Source organism: Hemitrygon akajei, chromosome 31, assembly GCF_048418815.1.
Source record: "Hemitrygon akajei chromosome 31, sHemAka1.3, whole genome shotgun sequence".
NCBI classification, from domain to species: Eukaryota; Metazoa; Chordata; class Chondrichthyes; order Myliobatiformes; family Dasyatidae; genus Hemitrygon; species Hemitrygon akajei.
Genome location: NC_133154.1, coordinates 2,959,941 through 2,974,508, shown reverse-complemented (window position 1 = coordinate 2,974,508; position 14,568 = coordinate 2,959,941). Strand labels below are relative to the sequence as shown.

At 55.6% G+C, this 14,568-nt stretch overlaps 1 protein-coding gene across 11 annotated transcripts; it reads right to left on the bottom strand.

Annotated features, from left to right (window-relative positions):
* Window positions 1–94: 94 nt before the first annotated feature.
* On the bottom strand, window positions 95–14,568 carry LOC140719335 (3 beta-hydroxysteroid dehydrogenase type 7-like). 11 transcript variants are annotated; one of them, XM_073033902.1, is made up of 8 exons: window positions 13,626–14,568; window positions 12,105–12,282; window positions 7,908–8,090; window positions 7,282–7,437; window positions 5,963–6,071; window positions 5,525–5,624; window positions 3,068–3,230; window positions 95–2,250 (listed from the first exon to the last, which is right to left on the bottom strand). In XM_073033902.1, the coding sequence occupies exons 3-8, from the start codon at window positions 8,062–8,064 to the stop codon at window positions 1,826–1,828; spliced, it is 1,110 nt and encodes a 369-aa protein (XP_072890003.1). In that variant the 5' UTR covers window positions 8,065–8,090; window positions 12,105–12,282; window positions 13,626–14,568; the 3' UTR covers window positions 95–1,825. The 11 variants fall into 11 exon arrangements, with proteins under 11 accessions (XP_072890003.1, XP_072889996.1, XP_072889999.1 ...); XM_073033895.1 differs by having other exon boundaries at window positions 7,908–8,198; window positions 12,105–12,315; window positions 13,626–14,567; XM_073033898.1 differs by having other exon boundaries at window positions 7,908–8,450; window positions 13,626–14,567.

Here is a 14,568-nt window from a genome sequence, read left to right as displayed (position 1 = left end):
GTGTTGTGACTTCAAACCGAGTCACCGGAGAGAGACATGTTAATGTAACAACAAACAGTACGCTGGAGGCCCTCTCATTTGGGGTCTCCGAAAATCATGTATATGTCATTTTTTTATACCTGTGAGATCAGAGATCATGCAATACAATTTCAAAAGTCACAATGGCACCGTTCAGTTCAATATCGACGCAATAGCACTTCCTTGGCATTCATTCAATATACATCTACAGCGGGCCACACCCTTGGCTGGGACACGGGTGGTCTGAACGTTTCTGGGCACAGACTCTCACCTCACCACTGTGGGGGCTGTGACTCAGAATCGAACCGGTTCCATTTGGCCACAGCCGTCGGTTGTGGAAATGTCTTGACTCGGTCACGGCGGCTCAGAGATGACCGGGCCAGACCCTCTCGTGGTCACCACACCTTCGAGCGGCCAGTCCCGGCCTGTGCTCTGTACACAACTGATCATCTCTTCCGGTCTTCATTCAGAACTCGGCTGAATGAATATCTGCTGTGGTCACGGGATGCGGAGGGAATTGAGGAGATACGGTGGGAGATGTATGGGAGTGGGAGAGAGGAAATGGAGAGTAGCTGGAGAGGGGTGGGAGGGAGGGATAGAGGGAAGGGGATGGATGGAGGGAGAGAGGTATGGAGAGGGGAGGGGAAGGGATGGAGGGAGAGAGGGAAGGGGAGGGGAAGGGATGGAGGGAGGGAGAGAGGGAAGGAGAGGGAGGGAGGGAAGGACAGGGATGGAGAGAGGGAGGGAGGGACAGGGATGGAGAGAGGGAGGGGAGGGAGGGAGCGGGGAAGGGATGGAGGGAGGGAGAGGGAAGGGGAGGGATGTGGAGAGGGAGGGGAAGGGATGGAGGGAGAGAGGAGGGGAAGGGACGGAGGGAGGGAGAGAGGGGAAGGGAAACGGAGAAGCAGAGGGAAGGAGATGCCTCAGAAGGTCATTGACGTGATGCGCACGGAGCTGAGGACAATGCCCTTTTCGTTGTATTAAAGTCCAGCCAGAACACAGAATCCAAAATCAACTCAGCGCTGAGCAATGAGTCACCGCATGGGGCAGGGGAAGGGAGGTGGGGAGAGGGGAGTATGGGATGGGGTAGCAGTGAGGGAAATTGGGGGTTGCGAGGGAGATAGGGAATGTGGGAGGCGGATGGGATGAAGGAAATGGGGAGGGTGACGTGCAGAAGGGAGGGTGAGAGTCTGATGTAAACCATGGAGTGGGTTTATGCAAAGCGAGTCCAATATAAAACTTGGAGCGCGTCTTTGCAGAAAGAGTCTGAGGTAAAACCCGGGGCGGCTCAGCACGGAGAGACGGAATGTAAAGTTGCAGAGACGGAGCAGATCGACGCAGAGCGAGTCCGATGTAAAACATGGAGCGGATCAGCACGGAGATGACAAGGGAATGAGAGAGGGAGAAGTGCAGAGGGGAGGGTAAGAGTCTGATGTTAACCATAGAGTGGATTAAAGCAGAGCGAGTCCGATGTAAAACATGGAGCGGATCAGCACGGAGATGACAAGGGAATGAGAGAGGGAGATGTGCAGAGGGGAGGGTAAGAGTCTGATGTTAACCATAGAGTGGATTAAAGCAGAGCGAGTCCGATGTAAAACATGGAGCGGATCAGCACGGAGATGACAAGGGAATGAGAGAGGGAGATGTGCAGAGGGGAGGGTAAGAGTCTGATGTTAACCATAGAGTGGATTAAAGCAGAGCGAGTCCGATGTAAACGCGCAGCACATCAGCACTGAGGGTTTGATGTAAAACGTGAAACGGATCATTGCAGAGGGATTCTGAAGCAAACCGTGGAGCGGATCAGAGCTCATGAAGACTGGCCGGGCCGGGCCAGGCTCTGCAGCCAGCGTATGGTTCGAGCCCGGGACTGCTCCCAGGTGTAGAGCGGCCGGTAGCCGAAGTGACGGGCGGCTTTGCTGGTCCGTACCGTGAAGGTTGAGCAGGACATGAGCAAGGTGTAGCGGTTGAGTACGGGGGCGAAGGTGCAGAAGGGGCTGAGGGCGAGGCTGACGAGCTCGACCAGGAGAGCCAGCAGGAAGACCAGGAAGAAGGGGAGGACGGGCCGCAGCCGGCCGACCAACTTCACCCCGCAGGGCGCTAGGAACTCCATGTAAAAGTCGAGGAAGCTCTTGTCCGGAGAGTCGTCATAACAATAGTAGACCTGTCCGCCCACCAGACCGGGCTTCTCCCGCAGGGCGCGGGCAGCCAGCAGGTGCATCCAGGCCACGTTTCCTGGAGGGTTGGAGACGTGAGCAAGGGTCAGAGCCTGGCTGACCACTCCAAAGCCATTCAGCTCCCCCTCTCCCTCGGCCGGACACTCACTGTCCCACCGCACGGAGGCCTATTGGGTCCCTTCACTGCTCTCTCGTTCTGAGGATCAGCGCAACCCCTCCCCCACCACTACCACCGACCTGCCCCATTAGAAATGCTGTTATGCCCCCCATTGCCTGCTATCCCTTTTCTGGTCTGTCAGTTCGCAAGAGGCCATTCCGCCCCACTGAGGACACCTAAACTCCTGATCTACCTGCCAGGAGTTCGGCCCCAGTGATGCCTGCTACCCCAATGTCCTAAGAGGCGATTTTGGTCCTTCCCCCACTTCCATTCCACTAGTATACTGATTAGGCCCTCCCACCCCTCTGATGTTCTGCTAGAACCCTCCCCAGTTCAGAGAGACCTGATGTCCTGACAGGCCATTCAGCCGCTTTCTTCCCCATTATCCACTCTCCCGGGTGAGTGCTGAGGCTGATCTGTCTCCCTCCTCCTACTATAGGTGTACCACTCACTCCCTCTGCAACTGCCTAGCCCCTTCCATTTCACCTGTGCCCAAACTGAGACCCATCAGCCCCTCCCTCTCTACTAACCCTCCTGTTTTACCTCCACCAGTAAGACCAATTGGCCCCCTCCCTCTCTACTAGCCCTCGTGTTCTGCCTGCACCCTCAGAGAGATCCACGGAACCCTTCCTCTCCCAATACCCCTTCCTGATCCACCAGAATCCCCAGCGAGACCCGTCAGCTACTCTCCCCCCTCCACTGCGGAACACGGACTCACCCACATAGACGCGCCCCAGGCAGGCGTCTGCGGAGGAGAAGCGGAAGAGGTGCCCCCTGCAGCGGGACGCTCTTTCCACCAGGTTGCAGAGCAGGGGGAAGTTTTCCCCGTAGGAACCGAGCGGACGCAGAGCCAGGGTGAAGAGGGTCTTCCCGGATGCTGTCTGTGTGTTGGGGGGGGGAGGGAAAAGGGACATTGGGGCAGGGAGAGGGTGAGGAGGGAGAAGAGGGCAGAGGGGGAGAGGGGAAGGTGGGAGGTGAAGAAAGGGGTGACAGGAGTGAATGGGGGTGAGAGAGGAGTGAATGGGGTGAGAGGAGGGGCGAGAGAGGAGTGAATGGGGTGAGAGGAGGGGGCGAGAGAGGAGTGAATGGGGTGAGAGGAGGGGGCGAGAGAGGAGTGAATGGGGTGAGAGGAGGGGCGAGAGAGGAGTGAATGGGGTGAGAGGATGGGGGCGAGAGAGGAGTGAATGGGGTGAGAGGAGGGGGCGAGAGAGGAGTGAATGGGGTGAGAGGAGGGGCGAGAGAGGAGTGAATGGGGTGAGAGGAGGGGGCGAGAGAGGAGTGAATGGGGTGAGAGGAGGGGCGAGAGAGGAGTGAATGGGGGGTGAGAGAGGAGTGAAGGGGTGAGAGAGGAGTGAATGGGGGTGAGAGAGGAGTGAATGGGGGTGAGAGGAAGGGGTGAGAGAGGTGTCAGAACGAGGTGGTCGATATGATAGGAACTACAACCGCACCCCCACACTCATCCCAGTAGCACATGGCGACTGTGTGGAAACAGATCCTTTGGCCCACTGAACGTATGCTAGCCCACAGAACAATATAAGACAGGAGCCAAATTAAACCAGCTTTCTCTGTCCACATCCCTCCAGTGCTGATACATCCACGTATCTGTCTTAGAGACTCTCCAATGCTTCCGCTGCATCAGCCTTCACCACCCCAGGCACCCACTGCTCTTGGCGAAGAAACTTGCCTCCCCCCCCTCACCTTACATGCATGTTCTCTGGCATTAGACCCTGCGGCCCTGCGGGGAGAAAGATTCTGTCTGTCTATGCCTCTCTGTTGGGGTCTCCCTCAACCTCCAGTGATCCAGACAGCACAAACTGAGTCTGTCCAATGCACAAAGAGTTGGCAAACTCAGCAGGTCGGGAAGTTTCTCTGGACAGAAACGGGTGGTCAACATTTCGGGTCAAGACTCTTCACCGAAACAAGGTGATGCTCCCACATTAAAGAGGGAGTCTCTCCCCCATTACCCCTGTTACAGACGGAGTCTCTCTCCCATTACCCCTGTTACAGATGGAGTCTCTCTCCCATTACCCTTGTTACAGAGGGTCTCTCCCCATTGCCCCTGTTACAGAACGAGTCTCTCTCCCATTGCCCCTGTTACAGAGGGAGTCCCTCTCTCCCCTATTACCCCTGTTACAGAGGGAGTCTCTCTCCCATTGCCCCTATTACAGAGAGAGTCCCTCTCTCCCCTATTACCCCATTACAGAGGGAGTCTCTCTCTCCCCTATTACCCCTGTTACAGAGGGAGTCTCTCTCTCCCCACTGCCCCTGTTACAGAGGGATTCTCTCTCCCATTGCCCCTGTTACAGAGGGAGTCTCTCTCTCCCCTATTACCCCTGTTACAGAGGGAGTCTCTCTCTCCCCACTGCCCCTGTTACAGAGGGATTCTCTCTCCCATTGCCCCTGTTACAGAGGGAGTCTCTCTCTCCCCTATTACCCCTGTTACAGAGGGAGTCTCTCTCTCCCCACTGCCCCTGTTACAGAGGGATTCTCTCTCCCATTGCCCCTGTTACAGAGGGAGTCCCTCTCTCCCCTATTACCCCGTTACAGAGGGAGTCTCTCTCTCTCCCATTGCCCCTGTTACAGAGGGAGTCTCTCTCTCCCCACTGCCCCTGTTACAGAGGGAGTCTCTCTCTCCCCTATTACCCCTGTTACAGAGGGTCTCCCCATTACCCCATTACAGAGGGAGTCTCTCTCTCCCCTATTACCCCTGTTACAGAGGGTCTCCCCATTGCCCCTGTTACAGAGGGAGTCTCTCTCTCCCCTATTACCCCTGTTACAGAGGGTCTCCCCATTACCCCTGTTACAGAGGGAGTCCCTCTCTCCCCTATTACCCCTGTTACAGAGGGTCTCCCCATTACCCCATTACAGAGGGAGTCCCTCTCTCCCCTATTACCCCTGTTACAGAGGGAGTCTCTCTCTCTCCTATTACCCCTGTTACAGAGGGAGTCTCTCTCTCTCCCCATTACCCCTGTTACAGAGGGAGTCTCTCTCTCTCCCATTTTCCCTGTTACAGAGGGAGTCTCTCTCTCTCCCATTACCCCTGCTACAGAGGGTCTCTCCTGTTACCAAGAGAGACTCTTTTCTATTACCAGTGTTGGTGAGAGTGTCTCCCCCATTAGGGGCCATTGTAACAGCGAGGATTTAGCATTTCGCTGCCCCCCCCCCCCACACTCACCTTCATCCCGTTTGCTCCGCGAATGAGTTCTTCGGCCTGGGATTTTGACTTTGCGTAGACTGAAGCAGGGGCAAATTCGTAAACCGTGTCCTCATTCCCTCTGGGGGAGAGAAAACATTGGCACAACAGTGACTACTGTGGGGAGGGTGAGTGGGAGAGAGAGGGAGGGGACAAGGAGAGAGTGGGAATGGGAGGGGGGAAGGGAGGGATATAAGGCAGAGAAGGGGGGAAGGAGAGGGAGACCTAGAGATGGAAGGTGGCAGGGAGAGGGAAAGTGAGAGGGAGAGGGAACAGGTCACAGGTGAAGGAGGGGAGGGGGTAGGGAGGGGAGAGGGAAGGAACAGGGTGGCAGGAGGAGAGTGTGGGAAGGGAAGGGGGAGAAGGTGGGCGAGTGGGAAGAGGGGTGGGGAGGATGATGACTCAGGCATGACATCCCACCTGTGGAATGGCTGCCACTTGGAGTTAGGTCCCACTGCCTCCATGCTGCTGGTGTAGACCAGGGTCGGGACATCGTGCTGCACACAGGCATCAATCACGCTCTGGGTCCCTGTGGACACAAAGTTATCCAGGGTGGTGCCACGGTCTCTCCAGCCTCCTCTCGATGCCACACTGCTTGTGGGAGCTGCCCACGGCCCCCTGGTGGCGTTCTCCCTCCCTTCCAACAGGCAACAGCCCACAGCTGCCTGGTGAAGCTGCATTATGATGGAACTGGGACCCTGCAAAGCTGCCTGCAGCCCCCCTGGTGCAGCTGCCCCTGCTGGTGCTGCCAATGACCTCCTGCCAGTCTTTCATGGCCCCCTGATGGGTCTGCCAGTGGATTGCTGAGAGAGCAGCCCTCTGCTGAAGCTTCCCTTGGGCCCCTGGTGGAGCTGCCCATGGTCCCCTGGCAGAGCTGGGCCCTGGTGGCGCTGCCCATGGTCCCCTGGTAGAGCTGGGCCCTGGTGGAGCTGCCCTCTGGCGGAGCTGGGCCCTGGTGGAGCTGCCCATGGTCCCCTGGTAGAGCTGGGCCCTGGTGGAGCTGCCCTCTGGCGGAGCTGGGCCCTGGTGGAGCTGCCCATGGTCCCCTGGTAGAGCTTGGCCCTGGTGGCGCTGCCCATGGTCCCCTGGTAGAGCTGGGCCCTGGTGGAGCTGCCCTCTGGCGGAGCTGGGCCCTGGTGGAGCTGCCCATGGTCCCCTGGCAGAGCTGGGCCCTGGTGGCGCTGCCCATGGTCCCCTGGTAGAGCTGGGCCCTGGTGGAGCTGCCCATGGTCCCCTGGTAGAGCTGGGCCCTGGTGGAGCTGCCCTCTGGCGGAGCTGGGCCCTGGTGGAGCTGCCCATGGTCCCCTGGTGGAGCTGGGCCCTGATGGAGCTATTCATGGCCCCCTGGCGGAGCTGCCCAGGGTCCCCAGGCAGAGCTGCCCATGACGCTCTGGTGGTTAACTCCCTGGTAGAGGTTCCTCTGACAGAGCTGCACAAAGCCCCAGACGTTCAGGCCAAAGTATCAGGGGAGCAAGGACAGAGATGGAGGGAAAAGTGCTATGGGAGGGGTGATGAGGAGGGAGGAAGAGACACACAGAAAGTGCTGGAGGAACTCAGCAGGCCAGGCAGCACCTATGGAAAAGGGTAAACAGTCGACATCTCGGGCTGAGGCCCTTCATCGGAGAGGAAGCACCGAGGGATGGAGGGATGCAGAAGGGGTGTCGAGGACGGAGGGAATGTCAAGGCGGGTGGGAACATTGTGGAGGGACAGACAACCACCCCCCCCCCTCCAGCCTTACCTTGTACGTTGACGGAGAGGATTTGGGACTCGGGGATGAGCCCCAGGAAGTCGATGACACTGGCGAGGTGGAAGACCAAGTCAGCCCCCTCGACGGCGTGGGCCATGACCCCATGGGAGGTGATATCCCCCTGCATCAGAGACACCCTGAGAGAGGCTACAGGAGAGAACAAGTGGAGAGTGGGATAGGGGAGGGGGAGAGTAATGAGTAGGAGTGGGAGGAGGAAGGAGAGGGAGACAGCCAGGGATAGAAAGATGTGGAGGGGTAAAGACGGAGACGGGGAGGGGGTGGAAGAGGAAGGGACAGTGGAGGAGAGCAAAGGTAGGTTAAGCAAATGGGGGAGGATGGCAAAGGGGAGACAGTAAATTAAAATTGAATTTCAATTCCAAAACCCTGTTACGACCCCAAACTAATCCCACTGACCCCACTCTTCCCCCAACAGCCCATCTCATCTCGGTCCCCAAACGAATCCCATTGTCCCCCCACACTCTCCACAATCCTGTGTCAGCCACCAAACTAATACCCTGTCACGATCTCTCCCCAAAGCTCCAAGCCAACCGTCTCCCCCTCCCGCTGCCCACAGCCCTGGTCCCAGCCTCTCTCCGCAGCTTTATGCCAGTCCCTACCTGTGCTCAGAGTCTCCAGCTCCCTGTCCAACACCAGGTCGAGCACCCTGATCTCCCTCAGCTCCTTGCTGCGCTCTGCCAGCAGTCGCACCAGATGCTTCCCCAGAAACCCACAGCCTCCGGTCACCAGGCAGACCAGACCCCTCTCCCCGGGCATCGTGGCAGTTCGCTCAGGGGCTCCCACTGGGGGCGGTTGTCAATGTTGGAGAGAGGGAGTGTGGTGGGCTGGAGAGAGACAGAGAGGGGGAGAGAAAGAGGGAGGGAGAGACACGGTGACAGGAGGAAGGGGGACTGAGCAAGGGAGAGAATCACAGAGTCGGGGAAGTGGGGAAAGAGAGAGACATCAGCGTCAGATTATTGTCACTGAAATATGCTGTGGAAGTTGTGTTTTTTCTTGCGGCAGCTCTGCATGCCAACATGTAAATTTAGTATAAATTACAAATTAAAAATTGTTTAACAAATGGGACTAATGAGGCAGTGTTTATGGGTTCAGAGGGGAAGAAGCTGTTCCTGAATCGGATAAAGTGAAACAAGATGCTGGTCCTGAGTGAGGTGTGTGAGAGAGCGAGAATGGTGGAACACGAGAGGGAAGGCGGGGTGAGAGGAGAGAAACAGCGAACGTGGGTGGGCAAGGGAGAAAGAGGGAGAGGTGGGTATGTGGGGGCATATGGGGGAACATGGGGGAGAGATGGGGAATGTGGGGGGAGAGAGATGGGGAACGTGGGGGAAGAGAGATGGGGAACGTGGGGGAGAGAGATGGGGAACGTGGGGGAGAGAGACGGGGAAATGTGGGGGTGAGAGATGGGGGAATGTGGGGGAGAGAGATGTGGAAACGATGGGGTGAGAGATAGGGGAATGTGGGGGAGAGAGATGGGGAACATGGGGGTGAGAGATGGAGAATGTGGGGGAGAGAGGGGAACATGGAGGAGAGGGAGGACATTGGGGGAGAGGGGGAACATTGTGGAGGGGGGAGAAGAAGAAAGTGTTGAGAGGGACCAGCAATGATTGGTTATCCCTTGCATTAGCAGGGGCAGTGACACAGAGAATATAGAATTTACCCAGTTCGCCAGTCCTATCCTACGTGAAGTTAGCAAAATCAGCAGAATTACCTTTAAAAAAACAGCAAAAGTTGGACACATCAACTCCAACTAATAGATGAATACAGAAACTTGGTGACGTACTGAGAGTTTCCAGCTTCCTGTGGTTCGCTGTCTTTTTGTTTCACTCGGCAGTATTGCTGCTGTTGGCTGTCTGGTAGCAAACTCTTAATAATATCTGTACCAAATTTCAGACATTTTCTCTTCTCCCACCCCCCTATCCACCCCTGAATCTAAGAGGGGAGAAGAATTCCATAAGACCACAGGACATAAGAGTAGAAAGAACTATCGAGGCCCATCAAGCCTGCTCCGCCATTCCATCATGGCTGATTTATTATCCCTCTCAACCCCACCTCTTGTTTTCTCTCTGTAACCTTTGACTTCTTGATTAATCAAGAACCTATCTACCTCCGCTTTAAAGATACCCAATATTTCACCTCCACAGCTGCCTGTAGCAATGAATTCCACAGATTCGCCACCTTCTGGCTAAAGAAATTCCTCCTCATCTCTGTTCTAAAGGAACGCCCCTCAATCCCGGAGCTCTTCCCTCTGCTCCTAGACTCTCCCACTATAAGAAACATCCTCTCTGAACCCACAGTCTAGGCTTTTCAACATTCGATAGGTTTCAACGCAATGCCCCCTCACTCTTCTAAATTCCGATGAGTACATGCCGAGAGTCAGCAGACACTCCTCCGAGTGTGGTCTGACCAAGTGTCAGCATCGCATCCTTGCTTGTTCATTGTAGTCCTCTCGAAATGAATTACCTTCCTCACCACCAACTCAACCTGCAAATTCACCTTTATGCACTCCCAAGTCCCTTTACACCTCTGATTTTTAACGTTCTCCCCATTTGGAAAGTAGTCTTCACCTTTCCTCTTCATCAAAATGGACCATACATGCACTTCTCTACATTGTATTCCATCCGCCTACTAGATACAAACCGCTTGGTTAATGCCATAGTCCATGGCTTTGAAAAGGTTTAAAACCTTTGAAAGGCCTTCAGCAGACTGCTTGCTTCCTCCGGGATGGGCGGGGTCTTATCCTGTCGGCTGCTTTCCCGGGGCAGCGGGAAGTGTAGACAGTCAGTGGGGGAAGGCTGGTTTCCCTGATGTGCTGGGCTGTGTCCACAGCTCTCTGTGGAACTTGTGGTCACACGCAATGCAGACCGTGATGCACCAGGAGAGGATTCTTCCCATGGTGATCAACAACATTTCTGCCGGATACCTTGAGTGTAGCAGGTTCAGAGGAGAATTGATAGAGGTTTACAAAATTATGAAGAAAGGTTAGACAAACCGTCTTTATTCCCTAGAATACAGGAGAATGGGGGGGGGGGGGACCTTACGGCAGGTTCAAGTTTAGAGACACTGTCTTTTCCCAGGGTTGGGGAGGGAAAATCTAAAAGAGGCCTGAGGACTGGCTGAATGGCCGCTGTGGTCAGCCCGGACTGTTGGGGCCGAAGAGCCTGAATTCACAGTGTGATGCTCTAAAGCGTTGGAGCCCTACCATTGGCCGAGGGTCCGTGGATCCTGGGTTGGAAATCCTTACTCCAAAGCTTCACTTTGCAGATCTCAGAGGAAGCCTTGTAAATTAGTCTCCAAGAAATTCTCTCACAGTCTACAAAGTAATCCCACTGCCCCGCTCTCCCCCCACAACCGCGTGTCTCTCAGTCCCCCTCTCTCTCAGGCGAGATCTGTACACTGACCAGTGTCTCTCAGTCCCCCTCTCTCTCAGGGGGAGATCTGTACACTGACCGGTGTCTCTCAGTCCCTCTCTCTCAAGGGGAGATCTGTACACTGACCAGTGTCTCTCAGTCCCCCTCTCTCTCAAGGGGAGATCTGTACACTGACCAGTGTCTCTCAGTCCCCCTCTCTCAAGGGGAGATCTGTACACTGACCAGTGTCTCTCAGTCCCTCTCTCTCAGGGGGAGATCTGTACACTGACCAGTGTCTCTCAGTCCCCCTCTCTCTCAAGGGGAGATCTGTACACTGACTAGTGTCTCTCAGTCCCCCTCTCTCTCAAGGGGAGATCTGTACACTGACCAGTGTCTCTCAGTCCCCCTCTCTCTCAAGGGGAGATCTGTACACTGACCAGTGTCTCTCAGTCCCCCTCTCTCAAGGGGAGATCTGTACACGGACCGGTGTCTCCCAGTCCCTCTCTCTCAGGGAGATCTGTACACGGACCGGTGTCTCTCAGTCCCTCTTTCTCAGGGGAGATCTGTACACTGACCGGTGTCTCTCAGTCCCTCTCTCTCAGGGGGAGATCTGTACACGGACCGGTATCTCTCAGTCCCTCTCTCTCAGGGGGAGATCTGTACACTGACCGGTATCTCTCAGTCCCTCTCTCTCAGGGGGAGATCTGTACACTGACCGGTATCTCTCAGTCCCTCTCTCTCAGGGGGAGATCTGTACACTGACTGGTTTCTCTCAGTCCCTCTCTCTCAGGGAGATCTGTACACGGACCAGTGTCTCTCAGTCCCTCTCTCTCAGGGGGAGATCTGTACACTGACCGGTGTCTCTCAGTCCCTCTCTCTCAGTGGAGATTTGTACACTGACCAGTGTCTCTCAGTCCCTCTCTCTCAGGGGGAGATCTGTACACTGACCGGTGTCTCTCAGTCCCTCTCTCTCAGGGGGAGATCTGTACACTGACCAGTGTCTCTCAGTCCCTCTCTCTCAGGGGGAGATCTGTACACTGACCGGTGTCTCTCAGTCCCTCTCTCTCAGGGGCGATCTGTACACTGACCAGTGTCTCTCAGTCCCTCTCTCTCAGGGGGAGATCTGTACACGGACCGGTGTCTCTCAGTCCCTCTCTCTCAGGGGGAGATCTGTACACTGACCGGTGTCTCTCAGTCCCTCTCTCTCAGGGGAGATCTGTACACTGATCGGTGTCTCTCAGGGGGAGATCTGTACACTGACCGGTGTCTCTCAGTCCCTCTCTCTCAGGGGGAGATCTGTACACTCGGTGTTTCTCGGGGCGGGATCTGCACACCGACTCTCTCGCACAGATAACTCGGCAAAGATGGATACACAGTAAACAGGTGCTTGTCCTCCCGCTGCAGATTGTAACCAACATTTCCTGTTCCAGTTTGAACTGTCAGACTTACCGCCGTAGTTTTCTGTGCGAGGTGCTGAGGATCTGGCGAACAGACAGTACGCATCCAGCCAGCTTCTCTCTTCGCCAGTGATTCCAAGTCTGTCCAACTGAGGATACTGGAGGGCAAAACCCTCTACACTCAGACCCTCTCCGACTCACCTCCTCCCACGACTTCCGGCAGGCGGTTACTGTAGCGGATGAGCGTTTGGGCGTGAAAGAAACTGTTAGATCAGCGGATTAATGTCGCCATGTATGAATGCTTTCACACTCTGAGTTCCTCTTTCAATGTCACAGCATTACACTAACCACAAAGTAAATATCCTGAATGCCTCTGAGGAGATCTGTACACTGACCAGTGTCTCTCAGTCCTTCTCTCTCAGGGGAGATCTGTACACTGACCAGTGTCTCTCAGTCCTTCTCTCTCAGGGGAGATCTGTACACTGACCAGTGTCTCTCAGTCCTTCTCTCTCAGGGGAGATCTGTACACTGACCAGTGTCTCTCAGTCCTTCTCTCTCAGGGGAGATCTGTACACTGACCGGTTTCTCTCTGTCCCTCTCTCTCAGGGGGAGATCTGTACACTGACCGGTGTCTCTCAGTCCCTCTCTCTCAGGGGGAGATCTGTACACTGACCGGTGTCTCTCAGTCCCTCTCTCTCAGGGGAGATCTGTACACTGACCGGTGTCTCTCAGTCACTCTCTCTCAGGGGAGATCTGTACACTGACCGGTGTCTCTCAGTCCCTCTCTCTCAGGAGAGATCTGTACACTGACCGGTGTCTCTCAGTCCCTCTCTCTCAGGGGAGATCTGCACACTGACCGGTGTCTCTCAGTCCCTCTCTCTCAGGGGAGATCTGTACACTGACCGGTGTCTCTCAGTCCCTCTCTCTCAGGGGAGATCTGTACACTGACCAGTGTCTCTCAGTCCCTCTCTCTCAGGGGGAGATCTGTACACTGACCGGTGTCTCTCAGTCCCTCTCTCTCAGGGGGAGATCTGTACACTGACCAGTGTCTCTCAGTCCCTCTCTCTCAGGGGAGATCTGTACACTGACCAGTGTCTCTCAGTCCCTCTCTCTCAGGGAGATCTGTACACTGACCGGTGTCTCTCAGTCCCTCTCTCTCAGGGGAGATCTGTACACTGACCGGTGTCTCAATCCCTCTCTCTCGGGGTACTATCTGTATGCCGAATGAGATTGTGGTCTAAACAGTTTCATTTACCCCCGTCTGGGCTGTTTCCCGTGTCAACCTTTCCTGTCCATGTCCCCGCTCAAGTGCCTTTTCAATGTTGTTATGTAACTGCTTCCGACAGGCGGTGCTGGTCGGCTGTGGTTGCTCCTTTTAAGTACTGTCCAGGTCTGAACGACGGGCGAACTCGACCAACGAGGAGGATTTATCTGCTGGCGGGACTGGGGAGACTGAGTTACGGAGAGAGGATGGATAGGGTCGGGCTTCATTTCTTGGAGACTATATGTAGGCCCCTCGAGCCGTGCCGCCCCACATCCCCCAACAACCCGATTAACAGTAAACAAAACCCACATGTGTCACAGAGCCTTGTTCTTTTCGCTGAAAGTGGATCTCGGCCGTGCGCTCGGGGTCATTGTCCATCTGCTCGTACCTCTCAGCGGCGAGGATCCCTTTCATTCTGACACAGCCCCAGATCCGCAGGGAACCTCCGCCGTCTTTCACTCTCCGGCTCGTCTACAGACAAACTACCTCCAGTTTGAGCCAAAGATTTCAGATTTTGTCCAGGACACTTGCTGTCAAAAATCTATTCATCCGAAGAGGAGACAAAGCCAGGAGACTTGCCGACGTACGAAAACACGAGGACGGAGGAGCTGAATCAGGCAGCAAGTGCTCACAGCTGAAGAAATCAGGATTTCAGATTTTGGGCCTTCGCAACACACACAAAATGCTGGAGAACTCGGCAGGCCAGGCAGCATTATTGGGGAAAAGTACAGTCGACGCTTCGGGCCGAAACCCTTCGGCAGGACTGGAAAAAAGAGCTGAGGAGTAGATTTAAAGGTGGGGGGGGGGGGGGTGGGGGACGCCAGGCGGTAGCTGAAACTCGTCGGAATGGGAATGGGAAGTGGAATTAAAATGGGTGGCCACTGGGAGAAGGTGCACGGCGAAACGATCTATGTCGGGTCTCGCCGACAAGCAGGAGGCCGCACCGGACTCACAGGTGAAGTGTCGCCTCACCTGGAAGGACTGTTTTGGGACCCTGAATGGTAGTGATGTAGGAGGTGTGGGGGCACTTGTTCCGCTTGCAAGGATAAGTGTCAGGCGGGAGGGAAAGATGTGCTTGGTGGTGGCGGAAGTTTGGGAGAATTATCCGCCCACCAGCCTCCGCGTCTAGCACATAATCCTCACCTTACCTCCTTTCCTGCCCATCGCCTCCCTCTGGCGCTCCTCCTCTTTCTGTCTCCCATGGCCTCTGCCTCTTTCACCGACCAACTTCCCAGCTCTTTGCTTCGCCCCT

What these genes read in the sequence shown, in the direction of transcription:
- LOC140719335 (XM_073033902.1), bottom strand. Translation starts at nt 8,064, where the DNA reads ATGCCCGGGGAGAGGGGTCTGGTCTGCCTGGTGACCGGAGGCTGTGGG. An exon ending in CCTCTCCGTCAACGTACAAG is followed by an intron (nt 6,072 to 7,281) that starts GTAAGGCTGGAG and finishes TTGTGTCCACAG; the next exon opens with GGACCCAGAGCGTGATTGAT. An exon ending in GCGGAGCAAACGGGATGAAG is followed by an intron (nt 3,231 to 5,524) that starts GTGAGTGTGGGG and finishes CCCAACACACAG; the next exon opens with ACAGCATCCGGGAAGACCCT.